This window comes from Rhinatrema bivittatum, chromosome 5, assembly GCF_901001135.1.
Source record: "Rhinatrema bivittatum chromosome 5, aRhiBiv1.1, whole genome shotgun sequence".
In the NCBI taxonomy this organism is placed as follows: Eukaryota; Metazoa; Chordata; class Amphibia; order Gymnophiona; family Rhinatrematidae; genus Rhinatrema; species Rhinatrema bivittatum.
The window spans coordinates 8874357-8899204 of NC_042619.1; the positions used below are offsets into that span (position 1 = coordinate 8874357).

Below are 24848 nucleotides of genomic sequence, written 5' to 3' on the forward strand. Positions count from 1 at the left end.
GCGTTTGCTTGGAATAACTCTGCCACCTGTTGTACGCGACTTCCTTGAGATGGGCCTCACCATTAACTTTTTCACACTTCTCTCGGGCTATAGTTTTTTTCTCTCTCTCTTCTGCAGGTGCTTGCCGACGGGTTTCTTTTCAATTATTTTTTTAATACCCACCTTTACAATAAAACCGGCTTTGCATTCAAGCCCAGTGCGAAGGGCTCCCTCGTCTTCCTGGAAGTGCTAGCGCCCTGCAGCTGGATGGGGGGGAGAGGGGGGCGGGGGCGGCTCCCTGGGCTGAGCTGCTAAGGTTTCGCCCTCACCCTGCTGCCCAGAGATTTGCAGGAGTTTGGCTTGGCATGCGGCTCCCAAACCTCGCTGCAGCGTCCCCGTGCACCATCTGAAGCGGCTCCCGGGGCGCAGGATGAGAGCGGGGACCGACGGCCGCTTCCTCCGCGTCTGCTGCATCCTGCTGCTGCCAGGTAGGACTCCTCGCACTTCCCAACGGGCGCCTTGAACCCGCCTTTAGCCAGGAGCGAGAGGCGGCTGCTGCTGCTGCTGGCGGGGAGCCCGGAGAATCTGCAGAAAGATCGCGCTCTGCTCTCCGTGCACCGGGCTCCTTCCCGTCCTACGCGGGGGGCCAGGGGGTCCCATCGCTCTCTCTGGCCCGGAGGTGCTGGCTCGGCGCCTTCCAGGCACCTGTAATGGGATCCTCTGTGGTTGCGTTGTGGCCTTTGAAATGCAGCCGGACGCTGCTTGCAAACGTTGTCTTGAGCTGTAAGCTGCCACATAAGATGTCAATAGACTCGTTTGCCAAGGAAACGAAATACGTCTTCATTAAACATTAAAAAAAGAGAAAGAAAAAGGCCCCAGCCTCCGGGAAGCCGCTTGCATTCAGCAGCTGCAAAGGGAAGTCTTGCACGCACCCAATCGGTGAAACGGGAGAGCTCCCGGGTCGCAGCCTGGCAGGAGGGGGGCGATGGCGCTGCAGCGCCCCCAGCTGGCCGAGGGCACGGGGCGCTGCTGCAGGGGACAGGCACGTGCCTGCCGCGTGTCACCGCGCGCTAGATGGGAGCGATAAGCGGGCAGCAAAAAGCGAAGAGCAGATGCGAAGGCAGGCAGGGTTACACAGATCGGCTCACGTCCGCCTAGCAGCTGCCAAATCTCATACATCGCCATGGCTACCGCCGGGAAATTAGCATTCTTTCCCCCTGCTGAAGTGAAAAGATCAGAGGTCAAGGGCTTGGACTTTTATTCTCTGGAAAAGGGTTAAAGCTTAGCCACCCCCCCCCCCCCCCCATGTCAGTGTTTTGAGAAAGATGCGTGCAAGGAATATTCTGTTAGAAAAAAAATAATTTAGTCTCAGCCGGGTGGGCTTGTCTAATCCCCACCATGAGCTGGAAGGGGACGTATGGCTGGGACCCTCCCTTCTCCTAGACTCTCTTTTTCGTTTCTAATGTACTAAAGAGCTCCCCCAGGATACAGTGCCGAATACTGCTGGAATGGGTCAAAGCGTCTTTTATTGCTGCTATTTTGCAACTGTTTGTATTCATCTGCTAATATAATGGGTTTTGGTTCCCTCCGAGAATTTAGCGCTAAGGAGGGGTATGAAAGGATTCAAATAGCGCTACAATGAAATGGAATTACTAATGTCAAACAGAGCTCCTTGCTACGTGCAACAGGGTATTAAGGGCAAACCATTCCCTTCCCTTCTTGTTAAGTAGAAAAAGTAACTATTTTCTCTCTTATTTTCTAATTAGCTTTTTATTGTGTAGTCTTCCAAACTATTGAAGTCAAACCACAGCTTACATGCAGCAGGCCTCTGCAGTTCTATAGTCTATATTTTATTTTTTCTTAGCTTTTTTATACCGACATTCGTGGGTACATCGAGCCGGTTTACATATAACTAAAGCAGGAAAATACAAAAAACACGGAGGGGAGCAGCTAGGAAGTGAGAAGGATCGAGGAAAGGGGGTGATAAAAGGACAGATGGAAATAATATAGCAACAGTACCTGGCGGGGAACCGGTACAGAGATGAATGAACCATCCGATAAGTATTATATACTCTGTGGGGCGGATTTTAAAAGCCCTGCTCGCGTAAATCCGCCCGGATTTACGCGAGCAGGGCCTTGCGCGCCAGCGGCCTGCAGAGCCCCGGGACTCGCGTAAGTCCCGGGGGTTTTCGAGGGGGGCGTGTCGGGGGTGGGGCCGATCGCGGCGTTTTGGGGGCGGGATGTGGCATTTCGGGGGCGGGCCCGGGGGGGTGGTTTCAGCCAGGGGCAGTCCGGGGACATGGCTGCGCCCTCCGGACCCGCCCCCAGGTCGCGTCCCGGTGCGCTAGTGGCCCGCTGGCGCGCGGGGATTTACTTCTCCCTCCGGGAGGCGTAAATCCCCCGACAAAGGTAAGGGGAGGGTTTAGACAGGGCCGGGCGGGTGGGTTAGGTAGGGGAAGGGAGGGGAAGGTGAGGGGAGGGCAAAAGAAAGTTCCCTCCGAGGCCGCTCCGATTTCGGAGCGGCCTCGGAGGGAACGGGGGTAGGCTGCGCGGCTCGGCGCGCACCGCCTATACGGAATCGATAGCCTTGCGCGCGCGCCGATCCCGGATTTTAGTAGATACGCACGGCTACGCGCGTATCTACTAAAATCCAGCGTACTTTTGTTTGCGCCTGATGCGCCAGCAAAAGTACGCCTATTCGCGCAATTTGAAAATCTACCCCACTATGTACAACATTGTAAATTATACACTCAAAAAACACTATGGGGCGGATTTTCAAAGGCCCTGCACGCGTAAGCCCCAGGACGCGCATAAGTCCCGGGGCTTCCTGTCGGGGGTGTGTTGAGATGACGTGCCGTTTAGGAGGTGGGGCGTGGCGTTTCGGGGGCGGCGACATGGGCGTGGTTTCAGCCCGGGGGTGTTCCGGGGGCGTGGCCGTGGCCTCCGGAACACCCCCGGGACCGTCTACAGAGTGGGGCACCCAGCTGACGCGCGCAAAGTTAAGGGGGGGTTAGGTAGGGGAAGGGAGGGGAAGGTGCGGGGAGGGCAAAGGAAAGTTCCCTCCGAGGCCGCTCCGAAATCGGAGCGGCCTCGGAGGGAACGGAGGCAGGCTGCGCGGCTCGGCACGCGCAGGCTGTCGATTTTGCGCAGCCTGCGCGCGCCGACCCCAGATTTTATAAGATACGCGCGGCTTCGCGCGTATCTTATAAAATCAGGCGTACTTTTGTTTGCGCCTGGTGCGCAAACAAAAGTACGCTAACGCGCTTTTTTAAAAAATCTACCCCACTATGTACAACATTATAAATTATGCAATCAAAAAGGTAAGGGGTCTAGGGGGCAGGTGGAAGGGGAAAATATGCACTGCTACGGAATTGTGCAATCAAATCAAGGCCCAGGGGAAAAGGGGAGGGAAAGGAGGGTAGGGGGGATGAGGGTAGGGGGTAGGCACTATGTACAATCACGCCCGATTATACAGTCAACAACATGGCAAGGCAAAAGGAGATCGGGGGGGGGGAGGGAGAGGAGGGGAAGGGTTAGGGCAGAAGGACTAAGTAGGGTCCAAGTCAGGATAGGCCAGTTTAAAGAGCCATGTCTTATGCCCTGTAGTGACTTTCCGAGAGCTTGATTGTAATGGGAGCTGAAGTGGCAGGGCGTCCCAGAGGGAGGGGCCTGCGATGGAAAGGCGAGGTGTGCGATTTTGAGGGTGGGGGTGTAGAGGGTTCCTATGAGTGCGGTTCTGGTGGGACGGTTGGAGGAGCGGAAGCGAAACGCATCCTCAAGCCAGGAGCGGTTGTGGTTGCACAGGGAGTTATGAATAATGGTGAGGGGTTTTGTATCTGATGCGGGAGGAGATGGGAAGCCAGTGGAGTTCCTTAAGAATGGGGGTGATGTGGTCACTTTGAGGGTATTAGTTAGGATTGTGGCCATGGCATTCTGCAACATTTGAAGGGGTTTAATGGTAGAGTAGGGAGTTGCAGTAATCCACTTCTGACGGTATTGTCGCATGTATACCTAGAAGAGCATAAAATACTCACAACAGCCCAATTCGGATTCCGCAAATCCCTTAGTACGGAATCCCTCCTAACCTCTCTAACTGACAGAGTCCTCGTAGGTCTGGAGAAAAAGACCCCATACCTCCTGATTCTCCTCGACCTATCAGCTGCGTTTGATACCGTAAAACACTCTATCCTGATCGACCGGCTCTCAGACATAGGCATCTCAGGATCAGCCCTGGAATGGTTCAGATCCTTCCTACACAATAGGACTTTCAAGGTCAGAATCAGCAACAAGGATTCCCTCCCGGTCAAATCCTCTTTCGGAGTTCCCCAAGGATCCTCTCTCTCCCCCACCCTCTTTAACATCTATCTTCTCCCCCTATGTCATCTACTCTCAAGTCTTAAGGTCACACACTTCATATACGCAGACGATGTTCAGATTCTGCTGCCAATCACTGACTCCATCTCCAGCACCATCAACTTCTGGAACAATTGTCTACAGTCCATAAACTCACTCCTATCTAGCCTTAACCTAGTACTTAATACGTCAAAAACAGAACTTTTGCTTATCACTCCAGATGAGAACCTTCAGCCTACCAACAACCTAACCTCACCACCAATGATCAATTCCACTCAATAAGAGACCTTGGGGTCACCTTAGACAAAAGGCTGAACCTCAAAGAATTTGTCAAGAACACAACGAAAGAATGCTATTATAAACTACATATTCTGAAAAAGCTGAAACCTCTCCTGCATTTTCAGGACTTCAGAACAGTCCTCCAAACAATACTATTTTCCAAAATCGATTACTGCAACTCTCTGCTTATAGACCTTCCAACCATAACCACAAAACCTCTACAAATGTTGCAGAACTCCGCCGCAAGGATTCTTACTAACACCAGCAGAAGTGAACACATAACACCCATACTAAAACACTTACACTGGCTCCCCATCAGATCCAGAATCATTTTCAAAGTGCTAACTATAACACACAAGAACATCCATTCACAAACGTCGCTAGATCTAAGCCTTCCACTTCGCCTACACGAGTCTTCACGACCAATCAGAAACAGATACTTAGGCACCTTACACGTACCTTCAGCCAAGTCCTCACTCAAGAAACGTGCATTCTCGACTGCCAGCCCCCTTCATTGGAATGCCCTCCCCACGGACATTCGCCTCGAAACGTGTACTCGAACATTCAAAAAGAAACTCAAGACCTGGCTCTTTACAAAAGCCTACACTTAAAGGTCTAGCTCAGAACCACATCCCAGAACTTGAATCATTCTCGCTTTTATAATCATATCAAACAACTCCTAATTTTATCCTTGGTCTCACAATTCCAAATCATTAAATATTTGAACATGCTACACCAATACCTCTTAATCCAGATGTAACCTTAGTTTTTGAAGTCTTCACTCCTATAGAAATAACCGCCAGTTCTTATTTACTTAACCCTATTCTGTAGACGTAAACTTTTCTTGAAGACTGTAATCTGTAAACACCTGTATTTATTATAAGAACTTGTATTTACTATTTATATTTATTATTTAGCTATTAACATTGTTCTATTACCACTTGGTACTATTTCTCTCCTTCACCTCTAACTCTAAGTTCCTACTAAGTTAGCCATGTTATTTATACCCAATTGTTGGATGTAATTGTATATTTGTTTAATTGTTCAATCTGTTTGATGTAATTTTCTGTTCCTTGTTCCGTGTAAACCGAAGTGGTATGCACTAGTGCATGAACTCCGGTATATAAAAGCCTTTAAATAAATAAATAAATAAATGTAAGACTGTGCATAGAGCAAGGGTTTACGTTTTTTGAGGATGTGGAGCTTGAAGAAGCCTCTCTTTATAATTGAATGAATGTGATTTCGAAGTTTAGTTGGTTGTCTGTGGAGACACCAAGAACTCGTACGGAGTGGGGGAGTGAGTTTGAGGGGAGGGTGAGGTCACAAGCGGTGGGTGGCGTAAGGTCCGGGTGCTTAGATATGATGAGTTCAGTTTTAGAAGTGTTTAAGGCAAGGTGGAGGTTGGAGGGGAGGGTGTTTATGGAAGTGAGGCATTTTTTCCAAAAATTTAAGGGCTTTAGGGAGGGGTTCTTGAATAGGGATGAGGATTTGGAGGTCATCAGCATATAGGAAAAACTTGAGACCAAGGTCGGAGAGGAGATGGCAGAGCGGCAACAGAGAGTGGAGGATAAGGAGGAGCCCTGAGGGAGGCCCTGGGTAAGGGGGACGTGGGAGGATTCAGAATTAGCAATTCTTACCGTGTAATCTCTATTATTCAGGTAGGAGAAGAACCAGTGGAGGGCTGGGCCTGAGATGCCAATCTCAGGCGGGTAAGGAGGATTTTATGGCTGATAGCATCCAAGGCTGACGAGATGTCGAGGAGGGCCAGGGTAAAGGATTGTCCGTGGTCCATGAGTCAGTGAGTGAGAGGAAGAGGCTTTCTGCGTTGCGAGACTTATGGAAGCCGAATTGGGAAGGGAGCAGAATATTATGGTCTTCCAAGTAGTCGGAAAGCTGGGAATTGACTCCCTTTTCCATAATTTTTGATCGGAAGGGAAGGTTAGAGATAGGACGGTAGTTGGAGGGGTTGGTGGGATCGAGGGTAACTGCAAGTTTGAGGGGAGTCTGGGACTTTGCCATGGGAGAAGGAGCAATTGATTATATCAGTGAGGGGATGCTTTGGTGGGGATGGTGTTTGAGGTGTGAGTAGCAGGTTTGGGTTTTTCTTAAATAGATTTGATTTCCTTGGCAGAGGTCACATTTTTTTCATAGTAAAACAATCATTTCCCCCCCTTTTTCAGGGCATTTAGAGTCATTTTCTTGTACATTCAGCTGAGATGCCAGAAACGCTTCCAGCACTGGTGTTCAGAATCCGGGTGGGATATCTCCTAAAGTGGTGTATAAAAGACCCTTTGAGACCTTGGAAGCAGTCCGGCTTCCCTTGTAAACTGGCTAATGCTGGTAGCAATATATCAGCCCTGTCAGGACACACTGGGGTGTGGCAGGGGTCACAGAGCCAGCAGGAAGCCGTTCCCTCCTCATCAGCCCAGACTCCCAAAATGTAAGCTTAGGAGTGGAGGAGTAGCCTAGTGGTTAGAGCAGCAGTGGCTACGAGCCAGGGAAACCAGGGTTCAAATCCCACTATTGCTCCTTGTGACCTTGGCCAATTCACAAAGATTGTGAGCTCTCTGGGGATGGAGAAATATCTACAGTACCTGAATAGCAGAACGTAAAAAAAGCCAAGCCGTAATATTTACAATCAGAACCAAGCAACTGTCAAACCCAGAACACAATTACAGCTAGCGAGGGGCCTTCTCGATAATTCAGACAATGCTGTTGACGTGCTTGTTCTTCGCTTTTGTACTTGGCTGTAGAAGCAGTCCTGTGCTTTTTCTCTGTCTGCATAGCGTTGGCTGTCATTTGAATCCAATTCTCCTTTTTCCTCCCGCTGTCAAAGTGGAGAGCAGTGCTGCAGTTGCGTCAAAAGCATCAAGGCTAATTAAGGATAGTAATCCCCATCCCTTCTGTTAAGGGGAGTAACTGCTGCTCCGTACAGGTTACCCCCATGCATAAATTGCTATTAGTTAAGTTGATTTAGGGAATAGGCACTGCTTATTAATGGCATCAGTAGCATGGGATCTATTTTATGTTTGGGTATTTGCCAGGTTCTTGTAGCCTGGATTGGTCACTGTTGGAAACAGGATGCTGGGCTTGTTGGACCCTTGGTCTGACCCAGTATAGCAACTTTTTGTGTTCTTATGCACCCTTTTCATTTCCAACCTCTGGCCTTTAGGGATCCACAGCCCTTTTGAATTTTTGTTTTCAAATTTTCGATGATGATTTCTGACTTCTGAAGCACATTCCCTTCATGGAGCAGCTGGTCCGGGAGCTGATGAGAAGGGAAGCCGTTTTAGACTTCATTCTTGGTGGAATGTGGGATTTGGTGCGAGAGGTAACGGTGGTGGGGCCTGCTCGACAACAGTGATCATAGTGCAGTCAGATTTAGATTTAATGACTGGAAGGGGGGTCACAAAGGAAATCTACAGTTCTAGCATTAAACTTTCAAAAGGGAAACTTTGATAAAGTGAAGGAAATAGAAAAAACTGAAAGGTGCAGCTACAAAAGGTAAGAGTTTACATCAGGTATGGTCATTATTTAAAAATACTATCCTGAAAGCACAGTCCAGATATATTCCACATATTAAAACAAAGTAGCAGGAAGGCCAAACATCTGCCAGCATGGTAAAAAGGTGAGGTGAAAGAGGCTATTTTAGTCAAAAGAACGTCTTTCAAAAATTGGAAGAACATAAGAAAATGCCATACTGGGTCAGACCAAGGGTCCATCAAGCCCAGCATCCTGTTTCCAGCAGTGGCCAATCCAGGCCATAAGAACCTGGCAAGTACCCAAAAACTAAGTCTATTCCATGTTACCAATATTAATGGCAGTGGCTATTCTCTAAGTGAACTTAATAGCAGGTAATGGACTTCTCCTCCAAGAACTTATCCAATCCTTTTTTAAACACAGCTATACTAACTGCACTAACCACATCCTCTGGCAACAAATTCCAGAGCTTAATTGTACGTTGAGTAAAAATGAACTTTCTGCGATTAGTTTTAAATGTGCCCCATGCTAACTTCATGGAGTGCCCCCTAGTCCTTCTATTATTCGAAAGAGTAAATAACTGATTCACATCTACCCGTTCTAGACCTCTCATGATTTTAAACACCTCTATCATATCCCCCCTCAGCCGTCTCTTCTCCAAGCTGAAAAGTCCTAACCTCTTTAGTCTTTCCTCATAGGGGAGCTGTTCCATCTGAAGAAAATAGGATAAAGCATAAACGTTGGCAAGTTAAATGTAAAACATTGATAAGGCAGGCTAAGAGAGAGCTTGAAATGAAGTTGACCATAAAGGCAGAAACTCATAATAAATACTTTTTAAAAATATATTCAAAGCAAGAAGCCTATGAGGCAGTCGGATGGAAAGTTAGATGATAGGTTAAAGGGGCACTTAAGAAAGATAAGGCCATGATGGAAAGATGTTGGATGCTGTATTCAAGGGTGATCATTCAGAAGAAATGAAACAAATCACGGTGAAGCTGCAAGATGTAATAAGGCAGATTGACAAACTAAAAAATAGCAAATTGCCCAGACCAGATGGTATGTACCCCAGAGTTCTGGAAGAACTAAAAAATGAAAATGCAGAAATATTACTAGTTTATTTGTAAACTATCATTATTTATTTTATTTTTATTTAAAAATTTTTGGTATACTGGACTTTCCAAATGATTTGATAGTAGCGGTTTACATAGTTACAGGCACAATATTCAAACAAATTAAACAAATATTACATTAAAATAATAAAAAAACATACAATACAGGTTGAAACAGCCTTTTAAAAGATCAAAAAGTTGTTACTGTCTTCAGAAACATTGAGTATAGCAGGAATGCTGCTCCCTGATTAAAAAAAAATAAATTCTGGGCTACTTTAGTTTAGAAGTTATTCTGCAGCATTTCAATGTTAAAGGCCTTCTTAAATGAGAAGGATTTTGTGCTTAACTCTGTACAAGCACACAAATTATCGGGCAAAGCATTGCAAAGTAGGGGGCCGGCCGCAGAAAAAGCTCTTTCCAGTGATAACAAGCCTGGCTGTTTTCATGGCAAATTCTTATCTAACAATTATTCATTGTACCCAAAGATTGGAGGGTGGCCAATGTAACCCGATCTTTAAAACTGGCTGCAGGGAGGATCCTGGATGCTGTACACTGTCTGTTTCCTATATTTTATCCAGCATGCACTTCACAATACAACATTGTCTCCTGTTCCGTGAATTTTTTTGATTTTTTTTAGGGCACTTTATCAGACAGCTTCTGAAAATCCAAATTCACTACATCCACCGGCTCACCATTATCCATATATTTATTAACCCCTTCAAAAAGAAAATGTAGCAGATTGCTGAGGCAAGCTGTGTGTTTCTATATGCTCTGTGGGTTGAGTGTAATTGTGTCTGGGAGGGATGCGTGGGTGGATGTGGATAATGGAGGTGTGTATTTGGATTTGAGGGGGTGTGTGTGGGGATATAGGACTGCATTTAGAGTAGGTAGGTGTATGTGTGGTGGAGTATCTGGGGGGGATGCGTGGGTGGATGTGGATAATGGAGGTGTGTATTTGGATTTGAGGGTGTGTGTGTGGGGATATAGGACTGCATTTAGCGTAGGTAGGTGTATGTGTGGTGGAGTATCTGGGAGGGATGCGTGGGTGGATGTGGATAATGGAGGTGTGTATTTGGATTTGAGGGGGTGTGTGTGGGGATATAGGACTGCATTTAGAGTAGGTAGGTGTATGTGTGGTGGAGTATCTGGGGGGGATGCGTGGGTGGATGTGGATAATGGAGGTGTGTATTTGGATTTGAGGGTGTGTGTGTGTGGGGATATAGGACTGCATTTAGCGTAGGTAGGTGTATGTGTGGTGGAGTATCTGGGAGGGATGCGTGGGTGGATGTGGATAATGGAGGTGTGTATTTGGATTTGAGGGTGTGTGTGTGTGGGGATATAGGACTGCATTTAGAGTAGGTAGGTGTATGTGTGGTGGAGTATCTGGGGGGGATGCGTGGGTGGATGTGGATAATGGAGGTGTGTATTTGGATTTGAGGGTGTGTGTGTGGGGATATAGGACTGCATTTAGCGTAGGTAGGTGTATGTGTGGTGGAGTATCTGGGAGGGATGCGTGGGTGGATGTGGATAATGGAGGTGTGTATTTGGATTTGAGGGGGTGTGTGTGGGGATATAGGACTGCATTTAGCGTAGGTAGGTGTATGTGTGGTGGAGTATCTGGGGGGGATGCGTGGGTGGATGTGGATAATGGAGGTGTGTATTTGGATTTGAGGGGGTGTGTGTGGGGATATAGGACTGCATTTAGAGTAGGTAGGTGTATGTGTGGTGGAGTATCTGGGGAGGATGTGTGGGTGGATGTGGATAATGGAGGTGTGTATTTGGATTTGAGGGGGTGTGTGTGGGGATATAGGACTGCATTTAGCGTAGGTAGGTGTATGTGTGGTGGAGTATCTGGGGGGGATGCGTGGGTGGATGTGGATAATGGAGGTGTGTATTTGGATTTGAGGGGGTGTGTGTGGGGATATAGGACTGCATTTAGAGTAGGTAGGTGTATGTGTGGTGGAGTATCTGGGGAGGATGTGTGGGTGGATGTGGATAATGGAGGTGTGTATTTGGATTTGAGGGGGTGTGTGTGGGGATATAGGACTGCATTTAGAGTAGGTAGGTGTATGTGTGGTGGAGTATCTGGGGGGGGGATGCGTGGTTGGTTTTGGGTGGACAGGAAGTTGTAGAGAGATTGTGTATGTGGGTTGGATATGGTTTTTTGGTGGTATGACCAGTGTGGTTTTCTGCCAGATTCTCAACCTGAACTCCTTTTCAACTTGCTTCCTTTTTCCCACTGGGGTAAATCTGGAAAATGGGGGCTGCTGCAGAACCTGGCCCAGTAACCCTTTTATTTAGAAAATGACCACTGGGTATAGCTTTGTGTTTATAGGCAGCAGATATGGTTAGAAGGGTTTGTGTTTGTGGGTGGAGGTTGTGTGCAAGTTGGATGTGCGTAGTAGAGTTGTGTACATGGGGGTGAGTGGGGTTATGGCTGTGTGTGTATATATCGGGGGTGTTGGTGTAACTGAGTGTTGCATTCGTGCCTGCTCTTCGCCTTCACTCCACCCTCTCTACCTGTGTGGCGACTACCTCCAGGTCTGAGGGACAGCTCGCTGCCGCGGCATCCCCCTTCTGCGTCTCTCTGGAGTCCCCGGGCTGGCCTTATGCTGCGGATCCGCCATGTTCTTGATGACGTAAGGGCGCGCTCCAGACTTTGTACCAGCAAGGGAGCGAACCTCGGGGGCGTCCCCCCGTAGTGACGTCATCCGCTTCCAACTTAAAAGGTCTTTGCTTGCAACTACGAATCGAGTTAGCAAGGACTCGAATCTCTCTTCCTGGTTACGATTCACCCAAGCTACTCTGCCGCCTTGTACTTACCAGGGGTACCCGCTCCTCGGGGGCTCCGCTCTCTCTTATTGTTTTCAGATTGCGAAGACGGGATCCAGTACTCGCTCCTCGAGGGCCTACGTCCCTGAATGCTCAGAAGACTCCTCACTGCCTGGAAGCCATCGCAGATGTGAACACTGTGAGTTCTATTACAGATAGGAACAGGTACTCGCTCCACGAGGACCCATGTTCCTAATCTCTGAAGACTCTCTTCTGTCTGAGACGTTATCGCAGGTACAGAGATCGTGAATTACTTTTGCAGATTGCAGATAGGAACCGATACTTGCACCTCGAGGGCCTATGTTCCTAAATCCCTCCAAAGACTCTCTTCTATTCCAGAAACCATCTCATACATAGATATTGTGAGTTCTTATTCCAGTCTGCATATAGGAACCAGCACTCACCTTCGGCTCCTGTTCCTGAATATACTGAAGACTCTCTGAGGCATAGAAACCATTACAAATATCTACAATTAGATCGCAATTCCAGTATCTGAAGGACTTCAGCCCTGCCAGGCACATCAGCTCACTACTGCCACCTCTGGTGGTTCTACTTCCTGTCTAATAAAGAACTGTCTGTGTTTGTCTCCATACTCCAGCCTAGCCGGTGGTCCCTCTCAGGATATCCTCCTGGGGGCGCTGTCATCTGCCGTCGGCCCAAGGATTCACCAATTTCCACTAAGTGTCTATTCCTTACACTACTAGAGCAGTATCATACAGACTGCCACTCTGTGGGAGCCAACCCACAATAGATCATTAACTCAGCCTACGGAGTATTACATATTGCTAGCTCCTCCCCTTGAGGAACAGCACTGAACAGATTGCTAACTCCCGTTAATCCAGCTAAAAGTATTTGGAGAAACAGTACTCCTGGGAATCCAGCTAAAGGTATTTAATGTCGGTAGCCATGGACCTAGCTCACCTTTCTGCCTTGCAGGCTATTCCGGGCCTGGCTCATCGCATCTCAGAACAGCAAGAAACCTTGGAGAAACTTACTGCAGCTTTTCACCAGCTTCACACACAGAAAGCACAGCTTCTATACAAGAAGGTCAGTTACCAGAGGTAACTTTAAAGTCAGCTGTACCACTGGCGGCGCCTGTGCGATTCTCCGGAGAACTCCAAAAGACTTGGGGCTTCTTGAACCAGTGCAGCTTACATTTCACCTTACAGCCTTCATTGTTTCCCACGGGCTTTTCTAAGACCAGCGTACTTGGATGGGAGAGCCTTATCGTGGGCATCTACCTTGTGGGAACGCAAGGACCTTATCTTGCAGGACATAGAAGGATTTATGGACTTCTTTAAATCCGTTTTTGATGACCCTACTCGTATGTCTGTTGTTGGTTTGCGTTGGTGGACCTGAAGCAAGTCAACAAATCTCTGGTGGAATTTGCCATTGAATTTAAAACTCTTGCAGCGGAACTTCGCTGGGACCCCAGATGTCTGAAGACACTCTTTCGCAGAGGCCTGGACACCCGCGTAAAGGACGAGCTGGCTGCTCGTCAGACACCTGACTCGCTGGAAGAACTAATAGCCTTAGCTACTCGGATTGACTGGTGGCTCCGAGACAAGGTGAAGGAACTTCTGCTTAAGGTATTACCTAGATTAAAGCAGGTTAGTACCCCTGCCTTTCAGATGGGTCCAGCAAATCCTGCTGTTGATAAAGAGGAGCCGATGCAACTTGGTCATGGTCACTTGACCTTTAAGGAGAGAAGGTCCCAGGGAAAACGTAGTTCATGCATGTTCTGTGGTCAGTCCAGCCATGATGTCTCTACAGGCCCCATTTTTCCTGAAGACCAGAGGAATTCAAATCCGGCGGAAAGACTGTTCGTGGGACTTACCGCATCTTCTACTCTTTCCCTTCCAGTCTCTCTGACCTATGGATCAGTCACGATTCAGACTCCCACCATAATGGACTCAGGGGCAGGAGGTAACTTCATTTCTAGACGTCTAGTGGAATATCTGAGGATTCCCCTCATCTACTTAAAAAGTCCACCACTGTTATCTTCCATTCACGGGGAGCCCTTGCCAGGCGATGTAACCTGTGAGACGTACCAGTTACGCTTCGTACTGGAGCAATCCATACGGAAATAATCTCCTTCTTTGTATTAGAGAAGGCCATGCATCCGATTGTTCTGGGGTTACCCTGGCTGAAAGAGCATCAACCTCAATTTGATTGGGCATCCTCGGATCTCTCATGCTGGGGCCCAGATTGTTATAAGAAATGTTTCAAGGAGGTTTCACCAGCTAGATGTAGGTCTAATATTTCAGCGGAACCAGAACCATTAAATCAGCAGGCTCCTTCCCAAGATGAATCTTTTAAAGAGGTAACGGAGACCATTCCTCTATTGAGGTCCTGTGAGAATACTGTGGGTTCAGGATTTAATTCGGTCCTACCCGAAAAAGAAATTGACCTTTCATCTGATATGGACGAAGAGACGATGTGGGAGGATATGCATGATGAGCCACAAGACATAATTGATCCTAAGAAGATCGTTTTGGTCACTACCCAGTCTGTACCTGTTGGTAAGACTATTGTTCCAAACCTCAGGGAAAAAGTGCTCTTGGCGCATGATTCTAAACTGGCTGGTCATCCTGGTCAACGCCAAACTCTGCTCAGAATCCAGAAGCTGTATTGGTGGCCTACCATCAAAAAGGATACCTACTCTTATGTGGCATCATGTACCAATTGCGTCAAGAACAAACTGGCCTCTGGACCACCGTGGGGGCAAATGCAACCTTTGCCAGTTCCGAATTGACCCTGATCGCACATCGCTACTGACTTTGTAGTTGATTTACCTACGTCCGGAGGAATGAATACCATTTGGGTGACTGTAGATCGCTTTAGCAAGATGGCACACTTCGTGGCGCTTCCGGGCCTAGCTTCAGCCTTAGAGCTTACAAAGCTCTTTATAACGCACATATTCCGCCTTCACGGCCTACCTTCACATATCATATCAGACCGTGGGTCTCAATTCATGGCACGATTCTGGAAGGCTTTGTGCAAGTTATTTGACATCACTTTAGACTACACTTCAGCCTATCACCTGCAGTCAAATGGCCAGACGGGAACGGATGAATCGAACTATGAAGCAGTTTATACGAGCCTATGTCACGTCCCGACAAAATAATGGCCAAATTACTTCCATGGGCTGAATTCGCCATCAACTCTCATCTAGCAACATCAACTGGACTATCGCCCTTTGAAGTGGTATTTGGACGTTCTCCAACACCGACGCTTCCACTGAAACTCTGTGACATCCCCAGCAGCTTAATCCACTGTTGATGATATCCATAAACTATGGGTTCAGACAAAAAACATGTTAATCAAAGCAAATGAAGTCCATAAACATCAAAAGGAGCGTAAACTGCTCTCCACAAACAATATGTAAATCACCACGGAGAGACAGAAGAATTAAATCAGTCCCAGAGCATCCAAATTTTTAAATATGCAGTATTTTTATTCATCAAATCGGCAACTCCATTGCTCAAAGATGCGGAATTAACTTAACACCGGGTCCCCCGGTGTTAAGTTAATTTAATCAAGTTAAGTTAAGTTAAGTTAATCAAAGCAAATGACCATGCTAAGAAGTATTATTTTTATCTGAATTTATTATTTGATTTTATTTTTATGGCTGTAAACCGCTTTGTTCAATCCTTGATTGGTAAAACGGTATATAAATATGTTAAATAAATAAATAAATAAATTATGATGCGCACCATGTGCCAGCCCCAGTCTTTAAGCCAGGGGACAAAGTCTGGTTGTCTTCTAAGCACCTTAGACTCAAGCTACCTTCTTCTCGATTTGCTCCTTACTACGTGGGACCATTTCCAGTCCTTCAACGTATTGGCAAGGTCAATGTGACCTGGCCTTCACATTCGCATTTCGCATTTCACTATTAAAACCACTCATACTCAGCGAATTTTTTCCCAAGAACCTAGATCCACCAGTCGTCAATGCTGAAGACGACTTAGAATACAAAGTCGAAGAGATTTTAGATGTTCATAAAAGAGGCAAGACTTTGGAATACCTTTTAAAGTGGGAAGGTTTCGGCCCCGAGGAAAACTCTTGGGAGCCTCAGGCCAGTATCTTGGACAAAGAGATGCTTCGTCAGTTTCACCTCGCACATCCTTTGAAACCTAAGCCTGGTACTAGAAGAGGAGATCACCTTTTGAAGGGGGGTACTGTTGCATTCGTGCCTGCTCTTCGCCTTCGCTCCACCCTCTCTACCTGTGTGGCGACTCCTTCCAGGTCTGAGGGACAGCTGCTGCCGTGGCGTTCCCCTTCTGCGTCTCTCTGGAGTCCCCGGGCTGGCCTGACGCTGCGGATCCACCATGTTCCTGATGACATAAGGGCATGCGCGCGTGCGTGCTCCAGACGTTGTACCAGCAAGGGCGCGAACCTCGGGGGCGTCCCTCCCGTAGTGTCGTCATCCGCTTCCAACTTAAAAGGTCTTTGCTTGCAACTACGAATCGAGTTAGCAAGGACTCGAATCTCTCTTCCTGGTTACGATTCGCCCAAGCTACTCTGCCTTCTTGTACTTACCAGGGGTACCCGCTCCTCGGGAGGCTCCGCTCTCTCTTATTGTTTTCAGATTGCGAAGACGGGATCCAGTACTCGCTCCTCGAGGGCCTACGTCCCTGAATGCTCAGAAGACTCCTTACTGCCTGGAAGCGATCGCAGACGTGAACACTGTGAGTTCTATTACAGATAGGAACCAGTATTCGCTTCACGAGGGCCTATGTTCTTAACTCTGAAGACGCTCTTCTGTCTGAGACATTATCGCAGGTACGGAGATTGTGAATTACTATTTTAGATTGCAGATAGGAACCGGTACTCGCTCCACGAGGGCCTATGTTCCTAAAACCCTCCAAAGACTCTCTTCTATTTCAGAAGCCATCTCATACATAGATATTGTGAGTTCTTATTCCAGTCTGCATATAGGAACCAGTACTCGCCTTTGGCTCCTGTTCCTGAATATACTGAAGACTCTCTGTTGCATAGAAACCATTACAAATATCTACAATTAGATTGCAATTCCAGTATCTGAAGGACTTGAGCCCTGCCGGGCACATCAGCTCACTACTGCCACCTCTGATGGTTCTACTTCCTGTCTAATAAAGAACTATCTGTGCCTGTCTCCATACTCCAGCCTAGCCGGTGGTCCCTCTCAAGATTTTCCTCTGGGGGCGCTGTCATCTGCCATGAGCCCAAGGATTCACCAATTTCCACTAAGTGTCTATTCCTTACACTACTAGAGCGGTATCATACAGACTGCCACTCTGTGGGAGCCAACCCACAACAGATCATTGACCCCGCCTATGGAGTATTACAGATTGCTAGCTCCTCCCCTTGGGGAGCAGCACTGAACACTGAGTGAGTGTTGGAGATGGATGTGTATATTTTGGCAGCTTTGTGTGTGTGTGGGGGGGAGGGTTTATTAATATTTGGCAGGGTTGGATTTGGGTGTGTTTGTTGGGATTGTGTGTGTGTGTGTGTAGGTAAAGGTGTAGTTGAGGTGGTGTGGGGATGTGATTGGGGTACATATGTGTGGGGGGTTATTAATATTTGGCAGGGTTGGATTTGGGTGTGTTTGGGATTGTGTGTGTGTGTGTATGTAGGTAAAGGTGTAGTTGAGGTGGTTTGGGGATGTGATTGGGGTAAGTGTGTGTGGGTGGATTGAGAAGCTGTGGGAAGGGGGCTGTTGAACTGGGTGTGCTGGGATCAGGTGTATGTACTGTGAGCGGGTGTGGATATGTGGGAGTTTGGGTATGGAATGTATGTGTTAAGAGATGTGTCTTTGCTCTGTGGCAGTGCTGGGAGGGGGTGTGTGTGTGGGGGGGTCTGGAATTGAGCGCTGGTCAGTGTGTCTGTAGGCGTGCACGTGTGTCTGTCTGCCTGTGTTGCTCTGTGGCAGTGCTGGGAGGGGGTGTGTATGGGAGAGGAGCAGTATTTGGGATAGAGTGCTGGTCAGTTTCCTATAGAAAACTATTGAGCTTCACTGGGAGCTGCTGGAATACTCCTGTGCCTCAGGTGGACAAAGGTCACTCATTTGCAGCTCCCGATGCCTTTCTTGTCCTGCACCCTTAGCAGTTCCTTGGTGACCTCCAAAAACCATCTGAGGGAGGTGCTTGCATCCTTCCCAGGGATGGAGGAACCCTGGAAAGACTGATGGTGGGTCCTCCCTTCCGCAATGGATCAGTACCTTGGACAGCTTCCTGCTGAAGCAAAGGGGGTGTGGAGGACTGCGCCGCCAGCAAGCCTCAGCGTGAGAGCTCTCCCATCCAAGGTGTGAAGTGCATGCTAGCACCGCCTGCGTGTGGTCTGGAGAGGACCCCAGGGTAAGCAGAGGCATGCCAGCAGCTCCCGGGCTGAATCTGCGCTCAGCCTCGTCTCTCCACAGTTATCTGCTGATCTTTCTCTTTCTGCGTGAGAGGGAGAGGAGGGTTCCTACTTGAGTTTGCACAGCTCTAGAAGAGCAATGGGATGGACCGACTGCATGAGGAACAACTGCTAAGAATGAATCGGTGCAAACTGTGTCTGCAACCCGTCTTTTGAGAGAGGGACCTCTGTTTTTAGTTTTGATTTTATTTTTCTGGGAATGTATCAGTTTATTGCAATGAACAGAAATAAACATCAGTGTAAATGAAAAAAAGTCCTTTCCTCCCCAGTATTTTCTCCCATTCTTCTTTGTTATAACGAACGCTGATAAATTCGCAGGAAACATCAAATGAAAACTGAGAGGCAAGGTCCGTGTCTGTAGGGAGCAGCGGTGCCTGTTAATGCATGCAAGGGAGCATCAAAGCAGAGAACCCGCAGCTTCCTCGCTCCCCTTCTGCAGAGCTGCTGAGAAAATGATTGCGATTTGCAGACTCTGCACACTCCTGTGAGCTTGCCTGCCACTGAGGAGGAGGAGGAGGGTGCTGGATTGCCCCCCCTGTGAGCTTTCTACACCTCCCCCTCTGGTGCTCGCGTCCAGCTGCGATGAGGGGGCAGCTCTCGCCCGGGGCAATCCCTTCCTTCTCTCGTTAAATTAATCTGGAACCTGGAAAAGTGAAATATTTCCTGGCATCTGACAGCAGGCTCTGGGGATTTCACAGGACGTACTTGTGATAACTCTGGTGAACTGTCTGAGATCAGAATACATTAATTAATCTCTGCACTTTGCTCTCTGTCCGTTAATCCGTCTCAGCCTCTCCATCCGCCCAGGAAAGCCTGTGCATGTAATTACAAACCTCCACTTTGCCAGAGATTCAGTTACGCTGCTCTTCGGTCTTGTTCCTCACTGATGTTGAAAGGGGCAGCCCTGAGCTAGGTGTAGGCAGTAGAAGAAGGACGGTGGGGGGGGGTGCTGCTGCCTGGTATTGTGAGAGGGCATCCAGGCCATTGCTAAGGTTTGTTGCCTTTCCAGTCAAAGGCTGAGTGGCGACTCTACCTCTTTCTCCAAATCCTCACTCCAGTTAAAGGTGGATGTTGCCGAATAGCTAACAATAGAAGCTCCAAAACCAGGTTGAAAAGGAAGGGAGAAAGAGGACATCCCTGCCTGGTATCTCTATGTAGCTCGAATCGGGACGAGTCTGTTAACAAATAAACATGCTAACAGTTGATGATAAAGCTGCTCTACCCCAGTCAAAAATGAAGGAACAAAATCAAACCATTGTAGCATAACAGAGAGATATTCCCAGTCAACCCTGTCAAATGCCTTTTCAGCGTCTAGGGAGAGAGCTATCAGCGGAGAAAGATACATTTTAGCCAATTCAAGAATATGAAGGAATAAATTAGAATTATTAGAAATATAACTATCCTTAATAAAACCAGATTGATCCTTATGAATTAAATCCCCTATAGTGTCTCCCAACTCTAAAGCTAAAACTTTAGCAAATATTTTATAATAGTATTAAGTAGAGAGATGGGTCTATAATTAGAAACTAGCTTAGGGTCTCTCCCTGGCTTTGGTAGCACAGGCTTCAGAGAATAAAGGGTTTCAATATTTCTGATATATTGTCAGGAGATGACAATATATATTAGAAAAGTAAACATATAATCTTGGAACAATAGATTTCTGGAAAGCTTTGTAAAAATCAACATAAAAACCATCTGGTCCTGGTGTCTTTCCCCCATGTAATGCAGAACGGGCTGTAGATATCTCCTCCATTGAGATAGGTCTACCAAACCTGCTTTGTTGATCTGGATGGAGAGTCTGGTGGCCACCTGTGAAAGAAATTAATAGAAGTGGAGGAGTCATTTGATTCGGATTTATATAGAGTATGGTAAAATTCCTTAAACTTCTCCAGAATGTCCAAAGAAATCAGTCGACCATCTTTAGTATGTATCGCATGGATGTGTTTCTTTTCTTTTTAAAATAGCCAAAAGATATCCACATTTATTATTTTTGGAATAATTTAGAGTCTTTTGAACAAACAGACTTCCCAGCCTGCATACTTAACTTATTATAATCATACCTGGCTTTCTGAAGGGAAAGTATCCTGAGTAGGATGATATGTGAGCTTTCTCCAACCATTCAACAGAAGTCTGTAAGTGGGAGAACTCCTCCTTTAGCTTCCTATGTACAGTGATACTGTAGCTAATAATTTGCCGACCATAGGGAAAGAAACAGGTGTAACATTACGCAGGAAAACTCCTCAATTCTTTCTTGAATGTACATTGAAAAAGCTCATACGTCTTCCAAAAGACTCTGATTAAACAGCCATGGACTATCCACTGCCACCGAAGAAGAAATAATGATATGTAGGGTAACTGCTGCATGATCTGAAACTAAAATAGGATGGATTAAAGCAGACTTAACATCAGGAATCAAATTCCCAGAGATCAAAAAGTAATCAATTCTAGGGTAAGAAGAGTGAGGAAAGGAGAAAAAAGTATAATCCTTGTCAGTGGGATGTAATAATTGCCAGGGGTCAACTAGACCAAGAGAATCTATAAGGCTTATGACTGCTTATCCAAAATGAAATCTAGAGCTTGATTAAAATCTCCCCCTACAATTAGTTTGGAAGGCTCAACTCCCATTATGTGAGAGGAAAGCTGCTGGAAAAAAATGGGGTCATCAGAGTTCGGGGCATATAGATAAAAAAAACAAACCAACCTCTTTCACCTCCAATAGTGCCCATTGCAGAAACCCATCTCCCATCTATCAGTTGTGTGGCTCGGAACTTGGGCCCCAAGTAGCAACGCCCCTGCCTCGTCTTAATTGTTGGGCAAAAAAGCACTTCACCCACCCACCCACCCAATCTTGCTTTAGTTTGATTCTAAAGAGGAGAGATGTATCTCCTGTATCATAGCCACATCAGCTTTTAGTGATCTCAAATATGTTAACACTTGTTTGCGCTTAATAGGGTGTGAGAGACCATTAACTTTCAAAGAGACAGCAAGAATGTCAGAAGTGGAAGCCATATAGAAGAAAGCTAACCACATACAAGTGCCACATTTTACCAACTGGAATGCAGAAATTAAAAAACTCCATTATAAGAGTTGTATGATTAACCCTCAAAAAAAGAAAATAAGAAAAACTAAAAGCCAATACTTCAGGATAATGAGCAAAATCCACAACACTAGATATAGGCAGTGCCTGGACAACATGGGCCTCATGGCAAGAAGCCATAGCCAAGCAAGATCTAGCCCCAACTATAACCAGGAACATCGCCCAGTAAAACATTAAACAGCATCATGGTCACAATAAGTAAAGTAAATTTAACCATGAAGGTCGGTATAGAAAAAAAAAATGCTAAAGCACACTTTAAGTTTATAAGCTTATGCTTAGCAAAGAGAAAAAGAAAAATGTTCGTAATCGGGTGAATCAAGAGACTGGTTTTGTTATGGCACGTAACTCGCATTTGGGCTGGGAGCTGCAAGCCGTATTGGGCTACCAAGGCTTACAAATGTGGTCTATAGGCCGGAAAGCTTTTTGTTTTGCCGCGGTGGTTTTAGTAAGATCTGGCACAAAGAGCAACGAGTGACCCTTAAAGGTGACGGGAGCCTTGCTACGAGCTGCAGAGAGAATTTCAAGGACCTGCGGGTTTCGAAGCAGTTTGAAGATGATTGGCCCTGGGTGGCGAGAATATTTTAGAGACTGTGAAGGAATCCAATGCACCTTCTCGATCTCAAAGGGTAAGGCAAATTGAATATGAAGGCATTCCGGGATCATGGTGGTTAAGAAGCTGATCATATCAGGGCCTTCTGACCTTTCTGGGATGGCCAACATGCGTACATTGTTCTGGCGGTTTGGGTTGGTAATATCTTCCAGGTCCTGTTGTATTGCTCAGTCTTGTGAGTGGCCACAACCAGTGATGCAATTTTGTCTTCAACCTCTTCAAGCCGTGTCTGGAAAGAGGATGGCCACTGCGACGTTATGAATAGCTGCAGTATTTTTCATGTTTGGATGTACTATTTCCTTCAGCTGTTTAAGTTCTTCCAGCACCAAATCCATCAATGCCATGGTTTTAGATTGCATTTTCTGGAGTCAGGGGATCCTGTTTAGACTGCTTAGTGCCAGAAGCAACTGCAGAAGCAGTCTCAATCTCCCCTGATTTGGGTCCCAACATCACAAGGTTGCAGGATATCAGCAAAGAGATAATGTGAGTATTGAAAACACGGGTGATGTTAGATTCTGCTAAAGGATCGGGCGGCCATCTTGTAGCTGCACTAGAGCACACCCCCCCTTAAATCACTTTTCATTCTCTACTCCTTCAGGCATGTCTACTCTGTTGCAGATCTTGGTATCATCTGCAAATAGACAAACTTTACCTTCTATCCCTTCCGCAATGTTGCTCACAAAGATATTGAACAGAGCCAGCTCCAATACCGATCCTTGTGGCACTCCACTTAACACAACTTTCCCTTCAGGGTAGGTTCCATTTACCATTACCCACTGTCTCCTGTCAGTCAACCAGTTTGTAATTCACTCCACCACCTTGGCACCAACTCCCAAACTCTCATTTTATTCACAAGCCTCCACCGTATCAAAAGCTTTGCTGAAATTCAAGTAAAGCACATCATGCGCTCTTCCTCGATCCAATATTCTAATCAGCCAATCAAAAAAATCAATCCTATTTGTCCGACAGGACCTTCCTCTGGTGAATCCATGCTGTTTTGGGTCCAGCAACTTACCGGATTGTAGATGGTTCACTATTCTTTCCTTCACCAGAGTCTCCATTAATTTCCCCCCCACCGAGGTGAGGCTAACCGGCCTGTAGTTTCCAGCCTTCTCTCTGCTCCCACTCTTGTGAAGCAGGACCACAACTTCTCTTCTCCAATCTTGTGGCACCACTCCCATTAGCAGGGATCTATTGAGCAGGTAATGCAGCGGACCTGCCAGCAAATCTCTGAGCTCCCTCAGTGTCCTGGGATGAATCCCATCAGGCCCCATGGCCTTGTCCACTTTCAGTTTTCCTAGCTCTTCCCATACATTCTCTTCTGTAAAAGGAGTTGCCTACCCAGTAAATAACATGGTAAACAGCCTTCCTAGGCCTTGTGTAGTCTAATGAAGGTTAAACATTTTCCCATTGAGGGAAAGTTCAGAAGATGGACAAGAAATTCATTAGCCCTAGAAGTAGGGTGGCCAATGAGTTCCTTGACATAAAGGGCAGGTCAGTCGGTTCAGGTTTAACCTCACTGAATCTTAGAGTCCCAGTTTCTGTAATAAAGGCCTAGTCTGTCCTGTATAATATGTTGCTTTTTGGCAACGAGACCTAGGAGCCTCACCAGAATTTGGGACTGGGTTAATATTGAATGCTAGAAGAGGATCCAATATCAGGACCAAGACACATTTATGACTATTTTGTGTTCCATCTTTTTATCTACATATTCAGAGCAGCTATTAGGGGATCCACAGTATGAGTCTGGGTCCCTGCAATGGGCATTCAGGGATCTGGAATAGTTTCTGGGCTCCATAATGCCTGTTCCACGTAGATGCTAACTTGGAGGTCAGAACATCTGGAAGAGGTACATACTCCCGTGTGGGAAGCAGTTCATTTTTAACCTGGTGCTCAGGTTCCATGACTCTTGCATGACTAGGCGTCACGAGATAACTAGTGAATTCTCTCCTGCTTTCAGGTTGCCTGGGGGCACAGGGGAGATTTGCCTACAAGCTGATGAAAGATTTGTTTGACAACTACACCAATGCCTTGCGACCTGTAGAGGACATGGACAAAGCAATGAATGTCACACTCCAGATCACCCTCTCCCAGATCATCGACATGGTAAGGGGGAGGCAGGAAATCTTTTGCTATTAAAATGGGAGAGGCAGATTTAAGCCTACTGTTAACATTGTCCAGTTTATTTCTTTCCAGGAGAATGCGGAGTTCCAGTATCAGTTTTCAGATACTGCGGCAAATGTGTAGCAGTAGAGCAGGGAAGCCAGGGCTCAAATCCAGCTCACACTCCTTGTGACTTTGAGCAAGTCCCGTCACCCTGCATAATGCGTCAGATTGTGAGCCCTCTGGGGACAGGAAAATACCAACAGTGCCTGAGTGTAATCAGCTTTGAAGCCTCTCGAAAGGTGGAAAACAATCACAAATTAAATGAATGGAGTTTCTGCTAAGACAGAGGATAGTTCAGCTTCTGGAAGCCAATGGATTATTAGGTCTGAGGCAGCGTGGTTTTATCAGAGGTAGATCTTGTCAGACGAATCTGAGCAATTGTTTTTGACTGGATGACAGGTCAGAGGAGAGTATTGAATTTTAACGAGGCCTTTGACATGGTTCCATGTAGGCGACTTATAAACAAACTGAATGCCCTTAGATTGTGAGCCCTCTGGGGACAGGAAAATATCAACAGTACCCGAATGTAATCCCCTCTGAAGTG

General features: G+C 46.7%; 1 protein-coding gene across 3 annotated transcripts in view; it reads left to right on the top strand.

Moving 5' to 3' along the window:
* Nucleotides 1-319: 319 nt before the first annotated feature.
* Nucleotides 320-24848, top strand: part of CHRNA10 (cholinergic receptor nicotinic alpha 10 subunit) — a 43432-nt gene continuing 18903 nt past the window's right edge. The window contains exons 1-2 of one of the 3 annotated variants that reach the window (XM_029601967.1): nucleotides 320-467; nucleotides 24099-24244. In XM_029601967.1, coding sequence (XP_029457827.1) covers nucleotides 410-467; nucleotides 24099-24244 — 204 coding nt within the window. In that variant the 5' untranslated portion in view covers nucleotides 320-409. Of the gene's footprint in view, nucleotides 468-24098; nucleotides 24245-24848 lie in introns of those variants that run through there. The other 2 variants (XM_029601969.1, XM_029601968.1) reach the window with 2 other exon arrangements.